Raw genomic sequence first — 9,849 nt, forward strand, 5'->3', positions numbered from 1 at the left:
CCAATACAACAACAAAGAACTGCAAATGTAAGCAAAGAATCCCGATTGCTCCTTCGGGTGTACGTACAGGTTCCTGGCTAGCAAAGGAGATACAAACAGAGAAGAAGAACATTCATTTGCCGGCTCTCTTTGCAGCCTAATCAACACTATTACTTTCCCTGCTTAAAACAAAGAAAGGCACATGAAGCAAGAAAAGAGATTGCTGCAAATATCATGAAAGACAATAAAAGTCTGCATTTTTTAAAGAGGATAGAGGGAGACACAGAACTGTACAGACAACCCGCTTCGCACCTGGTGTACGTACACCTCGCGTCTACGACTCCACCCTCAAGCGCTGGCAATCAGCACCGGGGCCTCATGCATGCATGCGTACAGCACGGGAAATGCGAACAGGAAAAAAACGAAGAGACAGCTCAAGCAATAACACTGCGTCTGCCGATGCAGAGATCTATAGGGCTTCCCTCCAGCAGCATAGGCAGGGAAGAGGCCGCCCAGGCTTAGAGATGATTGAAAAATGATAGGGGGCGGGCTTTGCTTAAGGGCAGCAGTGCACGTATGCTGCCGGCACCATCTAAATGTATGCATGAACGAATACTAGAAAACAAACTTAAACTGCAGTTGAGCTTCATCTGTAGCTGAAGAGGAGACAGCTAGCGATCCAGCTGCGTATCCCCTATACTTGAAGTGTATAGACAAGAGCTGAGTGGAGACGGAACAAGGAGACACCTTCCTGAGGCCCACAAGGAGACACCTAGAGCAGCGCTGATGCTATGTACCAGCTAGCATCGGTAAGGCGACCGCTGCTGCTGCTGCTGCTGTTGCTACCGCTGCTGCTGCTGCTGCTGCTGCTGCTGCTACTGCTACTGCTTCCGGTGCTGTTGCCGCTGCCTTTGCTGCTGCCCTTTGCTACTGTCTCCACCCGTTCGAGGGCTCGAGAGAAATCTGCTGCTCGTTGCAGCTGCATCGCCCACAGACCCATGTACAAATCGAGCAGTCCCTTGACGTTCCAGTTTGCTGCTGCTGTCTCTACAGCAGCAGCAGCAGCACCAGTACCGCATAAATCTCTCGCTGACTTCGGGGTCTTCCGCTCCTCCAGCAGCTTCAGCACAACCGCCAGCGTCTCAGTATTAAGCTCTTCAGCGAATTTCTTGTCTTGCTGCTTCTCTACCTCAGGAGTAGATTTAACTGTCTCCTCGTCCGTCTCGTTATCTTCAGCTGCTGCTGCTTCTGGTTCTTGAAGCGCTGCAGCAAGAGCTTTTCGTACTGCTTCATCTCCTTCCACCTGCAGCTGCAGCAGCTGTATACCTCTAGCTAGTACTCCAGCCAGAACACGAGGCACGCCCCCTACAGGGGGGGCCCCTATGTTATCCGTCGGCACCGGGCTGGGGGCCCCTAGGCCTGAGGCTGGGGGGGCCTTGAGGAGTTCTACGAAGGAGGAGAAATCTACTAAGTCATCTGTTTGAGCTAACAATGCCTCTTCTGAAGGTAGAGACACCTTAGGGGTATCATTCTGCATGCAGTTTAACTGCGTTAGAGACTTAAGACGAGCTGTAAGTGCATCTAAGAGGTCTCCACACTGCTTCATCATGTACGCCCTCCTCCTGCTGCTGCTGCTGCTGCTGGTGTCTTTGAGAGCGCTAAGGCTTTGCTGCTCTTCAATAAGGGCCTGTATGTACACTCCAAAGGGCCCCAATGGGTCTTGGGGGGCCCCTTCCTCTATGGTTGCAGAAGGAAGGATGGCGTGTGCATCCGCGGGGGCCTCACTCCAAGCTCTTCTAAAGGACGCAAGGCTAGCGAGAAGGCGCTGCAGCTGCTGCTCTTGCTGCTCTTCTTTATCTGCATTAAGAGGCTCTTTTGCTTCAGAAGGATTGACAATAGATAAAGGAGTTTCACCATGCCGTAAGGGGGGCCCCTTATACGGTGATTGAGCAGCCCCTCCTAAGGATGGTAGGGGCCCCTGCTGCTGCGTAGGGGGCCCCCGCATATCCCTTAGGCGGTGCTGCTGTATACCAAGTGCTGCAGCAGCAAGTATAAACGTTCCTAAAATAGCCAGCGCAAGCCCTAGTGATCGCCCCTTAAGAAATATCAAACCTTCTCCTGCCCCCCGTTGCTGCTGATTTTGCTGTTGTTTGAGGTGCATGCGTTCTGCATCCAGTTGCTGCTGGTGCTCCTGCTGTTGCTGCAGCAGCTGCTGCTGCTGCTCCTCCTCCGATGATGTAAGACAAAGGTGATGTATACGACCCTGGTCTTCGCCTGAGAAGGTATATAACTCGCAAGGCACTTCGCTGTCGCTCCAGGGGCTCCACATAGAGGAGGGGGGCCCCCCTGCCTCTTCGTAAGAAGCATTTGTTGAAGCAACTGATGAGACTGTTGTTGCTAGGGGCCCCCCGACCGTCTCTGTATTTACGCAGTCATACGACCACGAAGTTTCTTCCATTGAATCTCAAAACAACTAAAAAACAAAAGAAATGAGGTGTATAGGTACCTGCTAAACGTAGCAACAGCAGCAGCAGCAGCAGCAGCTGCAGCAGCGGGAGCGGCGGTTATCGTAGCAGCAGATAGACCGCGACAGTTGCTCCAGTTTAGGGTCAAGGACTTTCACCACCAAACCCTAAACCCTAAACCCTAAACCCTAGACCCTAAACCTTTTCATACACCGCCGAAACTTCGACGGAGAGCAGCAGGAAGACGAGAGATACTGCAGCCGCCGCAGCAGCAACAGCACGGGCAGAACCGCAGCAGCAGCAGCAATGCTAGCAGCATAAGCAGTCCTCCGTCTGTGGTGCTGCTCCTTCTCTCGTGTACCTGTTAGTTATTTTATTACTCTGATTTTAAAAAACAAAAAATCTTTATTCACCAATCAAATGGACTGCCCCACGCCTCTGCATGCTCTGGGATCCGATCCCACGATATGATCCGGGGATCGGATCCCCGTGCGGCGCTCGTCCTGGTGCCTCAGCGTCTCTCGCCTCACCACCGCACTCTTTGCTGTTTTATTAATTAGTTTTTTTCATTGTTTTCAGGCTGTTATAATTAAAAATAATCAAAAAGACACACATCCCTAAACCCTAAACCCTAAACCCTAAACCCTTAAACTACACACAAGCTTATTCGTGCCCTGCACACCTGCGCGCTCGCAGGCGCTCCAGGCCCCCAACCCTGAACCCTGTTCGCTTAACCCTAAACCCTAAACCCCAAACCCTAAACCCTAGACTATAAACCCTAAACCCTAAACCCTTGCACATGCCCGAACCTCTAAGGTGCATATACACCAGAAACATGTCTCCCCAGCAACGCAAATCAACCAGCTCTAGTTCTTCGTTGCATACGAACTAGTAACAGCGAGCAGCAGCTAGCAGCAGCTAGTAACAGCTAGCCGCAGCTAGCCATAGCTACTACCAGCTCGCTATGGAGATGCACCCCCGGCTAGCGCCAGCTAGCTACAGTTAGCCACCGCTCGATACAGCTAGCTCTAGATAGCTCTAACTAGCTCGAGCACGACACAGCTAGCTCTAGCCAGCCCTAGCTAGCTACAGCTAGCTGTACCCGCTAGCTTGCTAGGAGCTTCTGGTGGCAGTCCCGCCAACAAAAAAAAGGCTCAAGTTGCTTGAGAGAAATAACGGCGGCTGCCTTCCTCCCCTAAACCCTAAACCCTAAACCCTAAACCCTAAGCCCTAAACCCTAAAGTCCCCAAAATCGTAGAACCCCCGAAACCCTAAACTGCTCTAATCCCTAGACAAGGCCTCTTTCTGATAAATGCTGAGGAGACGCCTTCGCCTTGAAAGAAACGAAAAGAGACAGAGGGAGACAGCTGGGCGCCCCCGTAACTCTGCTTGCTGCTGTGTTGCTGCCCATCTTACTGCTACTGCTGGTGCTGCTGCTGCTGATGCTGGTACTGCTGCTGCACCTGTTGTAGTTGCTGCTGCGGCATCTTTAGCCGCTACTGCTGCTGTTTTTGCTGGTGCTGTTTTTGCTTCTTCTTCTTTTGCTGCTGTTGCCTCTGCTGCGGCTGCTGCTGCTGCTGCTGCTGCTGCTGCTGCGGCTGCTGCTGCTGCTGCTGGGGGCAGCGGCTGTTAATCCAGGAGGAGAGGAGACGGAAGAGAAGATGCTGCCCCGGCTCGTTGGGTAGGTCGTGTAAGACGTCGATCCCCCTAAACAGAAACACTTGCGGTGCTGCAGCTGTGGGGCCCCCATGCGCCTGCATGCACTCTTCATACGCAGCTACGCCAGTACGCAGCGCCTCCTCATCCTGCTGCTGCTGCTGCTGCTGCTGCTGGTGTTCGCAGGCAGCAGGAGCTGCTGCTCCAGTAGCGAGGATCTGGAAGTTATACTCAGGGTATAACGCATGCAGTTTGGGGTGCAGCTGCTCCTGCAGGCTGCTGCTTCTGCTGCTGCTGCTGCTGCTGCTGTTGCTGCTGAGGGCCTCTCCCTGCTCGCCGTCTTCACCATAATCCGCAGCCGCCCCAGCAGCAGGAGCAGCAGGAGCAGCAGCAGCAGCAGGAGGCCCTTCAATGGCTAGTAGCTGCCTATCTGGTACCCCTACGAGGCGAGAGAAGCAGCTGATGGTGCCGCCTACATCACAAAGGGGGTCTTGCAGTGTATGAATCAGCAGCACAGCAGCAGCATCTTGCTGCTGCAGCAGCAGCAGCTCCGGCCTCTCTGTTGCTGTCTCCATCTGCCAAATCAAAGGGACGCCCAGCCCCAAAGGGACGCCGCCTTTAAAAGTTAAGGGGTCAGCTTGAAAGTATGCATGCAGATGAGGATGTCGTCTCCGGCTCTGCAGCGCAGCAGCAGCAGCAGCAACAGCAACAGCAGTAGGTGATGCTGCAGCAGCACCAGGGCTTGAGCAACACCAGCAACAGATGCAACAACTACAGAAGAAACAGCAGCAAAAGCAGAAACAACTGCAGCAGCAGCAGCAACGAACACAACTCAAGCAGTAGAAGCAGCATAAGCAACAAAAATCACAGGAGCAGCTGCGGCAAGTGCAGCAGCAGCAGCAGCAGCAACAGCAAAAGTCCCCCTGCTCACAGTTCTGGGTGGTATGATGGCTGCGTGGGGCCTCAGTGCAGCAACAACAGCAGCAGCATACTGCAGCAGCGGCACGCGCTGCAGGTGCCGCCTACGAGAGAGCTGCAGCATTGGAGACAGCAGCACGAGACCCTGCAGGCCCAAGGCATCTTCAGCAGCGGCAGCAGCAGTTGCTGCTGCTGTGTCTGTATCTGTTGCTGCTGCTGATGCTGCTGCTGTTTCTGCTGCCTCTTGTGTATTCCATAGAGTCAACTGCCGCTGATTCTCCTTGCATAGGTGGTTAGAAGCAAAGTCTGCTGCAGCTGCTTCTGCTGCTGCTGTGGGGTCTGCTGCAGCAGCAGCAGCAGCAGCAGCAGCAGCACTGTTGCGCCGTTGTGCTGCTGCCAGCTGCACAGCCCTCAAGGCCACCCAACCCCCAAGAGAGAGCCCAACCAGAAACATAGGGGGGCTAGCAGCAGCAGCAGCAGCAGCGGGAGAGCCAGCAGCAGGAGCTGAGTGCTGCTGCTTCTTGTGGTTAGACGACTCACTGCCGGGATCGGGATCGTCTGCACCGGGATCGTCTCCCTGGGGATCGTCTCCTTGGGGATCGTCTTCTCTGCTCTGCATGCTGTCCCCGCTCAAATTCATTTGCGTAGTGGCAAGGCATCGCTGCTGCTGTTGTTGCTGCTGCTCTTGCTGCTGCTGCTGTTGCTGCTGCTGCTGCTGCTGTAAGTTTATCATTTTTCGATTTGCCTTCTGCTGCCGTTGTTGTTGCTGTACCTCCCGTTGCTGCTGGTGCTGCTGCTGGTGCTGTTGCTGGTGCTGCTGTTTGTATTCAGCTTTTAGGATTCGCAGCAGCAGCAGCAGGTCAGCAGCAAAGTCGTCTAATGCCCTAACAACGCACCTCTTCATTCGCCAGCCCTGCGACCGCCCGTGTCCCTGCAAATCAAACCCCACAACATCAAAGCCTAGCAGATTGAGGCCCTCTACCCAGCTGCCATCATAGGTAGCCCGCAGCCAGTCTGCTGCTGCTCCTCCTGCTGCTGCTCCTCCTGCTGCTGCTCCTCCTGCTGCTGCTCCTGCTGATGCTCCTTCTCCTCCTGCTCCTGTTGATGATCCTGTTGATGATGCGCATGCTGATCCTGCTGCTGCTGCTGCTGCTCCTGCTGCTGTTGCTGGGCATCCTGATGGTAAATTGCAGGAAGAGAAGGGACCCGGACTCGTCGTTCGATCTGCTGGTGCTGCTGCTGCTGCTGTTGCTGCTGCTGTTGGTTGTGCGCCGTTAGTTCCTAGTGCTACTCCTGCTGCAGAAGCAAATGCCTGAAACTCCGCTGCTGCAGCGCCTGCTGCTGTAGCATCTGAAGCAGCAGCACCTGCTGCTGCTGCAGCTGCTGCTGCTGCAGCAGCAGCAGCAGCAGCAGCTGGAGGTTTGTGAAAGAAATGGCTGCAGCAGTGCTCGCCGAGCCCATGCACCAGCAGCACAACCCCCTTTACTCGTCTATCTTCATTAGGGGGCCCCCAGAGGCCCCTTCTAGGGGCCCCCCCTCCGCCTTGCTGTCCTTTCCCTGTTCCTTCCAGCTGCTCTTCTTCCTGCTGCTGCTGCTGCTGCTGCTGCTGCTGCTGCTGCTGTCTTTTGTCGTGGCGCCACCTGTACACCTGAATACGAAGCCCCTGCGAATTGCAAAAAGAAGATATCTCAGGTGCACCGTCTGCTGCCTGGGGGCCCCCGCTGCCTCTACACTGTGGAGATGGAGGGGGCCCCTGGCTATTAGTAGGGGCCCCCGTCTGAGGGGGTAGGGCCCCTGCTGCAGCTGCTGCTGCTGCAGCAGCAGCAGCAGCAGCAAGCGGGGGGCCCCCTGCTACGCTGCATGCGCCGCGGCTGCCCTCCTTTACGGGGCCCCCAGACGATAAGAAAGGGTTATTAGGTGCAGCTGCTGCAGGCTGCAAACACTTAGCTGGGGCCCCCCTCAGCCCCTGGCTGTGTCTGCTGCAGCAGCTGCTGCTGCTGCTGCTGCTGCTGCTGAAGGGAGACAAACGCCCCCCTAACGAAAAAGAAGGGGGCCCCCTTGCAGCGATGGCCCTGAGAAGATAGCCGCTGCAACCCCACGCGGCACGCGGCAAGATAAACTGCCGCAAGCTCCTACTGCTGCTGCAGCTGCTGCTGCTGCTGCTGCTGCTGCCGGCACTCCTCGTGTCTTCGTTGGCCTTTGCAGCAGCAGCAGCAGCAGCTGCAGCAGCAGCAGCAGCCACGCAGCGGCACTTCAAATGCCCCTTCCTCTCTACAGGCTGCAGACAAATCAGCTGCTGCTGCTGCTGCTGCCGCTGGTGCCTCTCTGGCTGCTGTAGCGGCTGCAGCTGCTGCAGCTGCTGCTGCTGCTTCTTTCCTAGCGACCTAAGACGCGTATAGCGAGACAGACTGGCTGCAGGCCTTCTTGGTAGCCACATTACCGGCGGCAAACCCTAAACCCTAAACCCTAAACCCTAAACCACCGCTAACCACCAGGGGGGTTAAGATAGATAGGGCTTCTTGCTGAAACCCTAAACCCTAAACCCTCGGTTGAGTAAATCAAAACCCTAAACCCTCGGAGGGTTTAAGCGATTTGCTGCTAACTACTGAGCAGCAGCGCAGCAGCAAAACCCCAGCCCCAGTGGTCGTGCATAGAGACCTGGCTCGCCGCATTAGGGTTTAGGGTTTAGGGTTTAGGGTTTCGGCTGTGCACCTATATAAAAATCGCCTATTCAATTAAATAGAAATAAAAAGGTATGAAAGAGCCGAATTTAATTGCAGACACTCAACAAGGTTAGCAAACCGCCTGGGCACCGCATGCAGCAGCAGCAGCAGCAGCAGCAGCAGCAGCAGTGGTTGCTGCTGCTGCTGCTGCTGCTGCATGGGAGCAGCCTCGAAGAAGTTTTAAATTTCTTTTTTTAGGTGTATATTTATCTCTCCTCTGTCGCTTTGTTGCTGTTGATAGCAACAACAGAATCTATAAGCGAGTTCGTTTAGCAATAGCAGCAGCAACAGCAGCAGCAGCAGCAGCAGCAACAGCAGCAGCAGCAGCAGCAACAGAAAATCGAGGCAGCGCCGCAGCAGCTTATTACGCCTTCTGAACCATAATGACGTCTGTCTTCCGGCGCATCCCGGTGAGACCCGCTGGTGGTCTTCCTATTGCTGCTGCTGCTGTTGCTGTTGCTGTTGCTGCTGTTGCTGCTGCTGTTGCTGTCGTTGCTGTTTCGGTTGCTGCTGCTGTTGGTACTGCCCTTGCTGCTGCTGCTGTTGCTGGTGCTGCTGCCGCTGTTGCGGCTGCCGCTATTGGTCCTGTTGTCGCTGCTGCTGCTGCTGCTCCTGCGCTTGCATCAGCAGCAGCAGCAGCAGCTGCTGCTGTTTGCTGGGGGAGCAGCAGGTGGGTCTATAGGAGGTGTTTGAGGTGGCTGCTTCAGCTTTGACTGCAGCAAGTGTTTGCTGCAGCGGGCTGCTGCTTCTTTCTGGGTGTTGTGGCTTGTCTATGGGAGGAGCGAGGGTTTAGGGTTTAGGGTTTAGGGTTTGTGCGCAGCTTCCAAGCACCTTCAGGGTTTATGAAATGACTTCTACTCTAAGAAAGGGACCCAAACCCTCAGACACTCCTTTGTCTCTTCCTGAAGCTCTTGCTGCTGCCACTCAGACAATATCTTTTCTCCACGTAAACCCTAAACCCTAAACCCTAAACCCTAAACCCTAAGAGCTTCTCCTTAGAGGGCTGGCGCAGTTTCGTACCAAGTTGAAACCATCAGGAGTCTCTTTTTCTGGGTAGAGGGTTTAGGGTTTAGGGTTTAGGGTTTGAGGGTTGGCGTGGTAGCTTCTTCCTTAGGGTTTAGGGTTTAGGGTTTAGGGTTTAGGGTTTGCTGCAGGTGGATTGCTTGAAAGGCGTTCCAGTGGACTTCTCCCTGAAGGAGGCCTCTCCAGACCCTTACTTTGCAGAGCATGTGAGAGATATGTATACTCGTTTTTTTTCTAACAACAAACCCTCTTCTTCAGCTAGCCAGCCAGCTAGCTAGGCAGCTAGCTAACTAGCTAGCAGGCTCTTCTACGAGCTGGCGAGATAGCTAGCTAGCTAGCCAGCTAGCTAGCTAGCTTTCGTGTGTGATGGATAGCTAGCCGTCGTACTAGCTAGCTAGCTGTCGTGCTGGCTAGCTACCCAGTTCCCGTACCGCTTAGCTAGCTATCTAGCTAGCTGCACTAGCTAGCTAGCTAGGCAACTAGCTAGCTGAGTAGCTAGCTAGCTTGCTGATGCTTCCTTGGGGTTTAGTGCTTGTGGCTAGCTGGGTTGCGTATCTCGCTGCCTTCTAACCTCCAACTCTAAACCCTAAACCCTAAACCCTAGCTAGCTAGCTAGCTGAAGAGGAGCGAGCTGGCTAGCCCCCGAGGCAGCCACCATCAAGCCTCTTCGTAAGGTTTGTCTTCTTGCTTTGCTCTCTAGGTGTACGTACACCTCAACTCGCAGCAACACAGGAATTCATAAGCCCTGTATCTGTACTAACAGTAGCAGCAGCAGCAGCAGCAAGTAAGCAGCAGCAGCAGCAGCAAGTAAGCAGCAGCAGCAGCAGCAGCAGTAGTGATGCCAGTAGCAGCAGCAGGAGCGAGCAGCAGAGCGCGGCAACTCAGGACTTAGGCGTGCTGATTTAGGGTTTAGGGTTTAGGGTTTAGCGGCAAGCAGGCCGTGCTGCAGCAGCAGCAACAGCTGCTGCTGCTGCTGTTGTTGCTGCAGCTGTTGCTGCAGCAGACGCCAGGCATCACCCTTCTTCCTGTAGAGCAGCAGGGTTTAGGGTTTGTCTTTTCTTTTAAGGGGCCCCCCGGGGATCTCC

The 9,849-nt window shown here is 54.6% G+C and overlaps 3 protein-coding genes across 3 annotated transcripts in view; 1 reads left to right on the forward strand and 2 right to left on the reverse strand.

Annotated features, from left to right (window-relative positions):
* Positions 1–751: 751 nt before the first annotated feature.
* EAH_00012590 (hypothetical protein, conserved) lies at positions 752–2,437 on the reverse strand (the record flags this gene model as incomplete). The annotated part of the gene is made up of 1 exon (XM_013394623.1): positions 752–2,437. One exon carries the CDS (start codon positions 2,435–2,437, stop codon positions 752–754), a length of 1,686 nt encoding a protein of 561 aa, XP_013250077.1.
* A 1,503-nt stretch (positions 2,438–3,940) lies between these two features.
* On the reverse strand, positions 3,941–7,455 carry EAH_00012600 (hypothetical protein, conserved; the record flags this gene model as incomplete). Its single annotated transcript, XM_013394624.1, has 2 exons — positions 3,941–4,777; positions 5,032–7,455. 2 exons carry the CDS (start codon positions 7,453–7,455, stop codon positions 3,941–3,943), a joined length of 3,261 nt encoding a protein of 1,086 aa, XP_013250078.1.
* A 669-nt stretch (positions 7,456–8,124) lies between these two features.
* EAH_00012610 (hypothetical protein, conserved) overlaps positions 8,125–9,849 on the forward strand; it is a gene marked incomplete at both ends in the record, with an annotated part of 16,277 nt that continues 14,552 nt past the window's right edge. The window contains 3 exons of the mRNA XM_013394625.1: positions 8,125–8,151; positions 8,562–8,687; positions 8,896–8,970. Of these exons, the coding sequence (XP_013250079.1) occupies positions 8,125–8,151; positions 8,562–8,687; positions 8,896–8,970 (228 nt within the window). The remainder of the gene's footprint in view (positions 8,152–8,561; positions 8,688–8,895; positions 8,971–9,849) is intronic.

Source organism: Eimeria acervulina, genomic scaffold, assembly GCF_000499425.1.
Source record: "Eimeria acervulina Houghton genomic scaffold, Eah_scaff70, whole genome shotgun sequence".
NCBI lineage: Eukaryota > Apicomplexa > Conoidasida > Eucoccidiorida > Eimeriidae > Eimeria > Eimeria acervulina.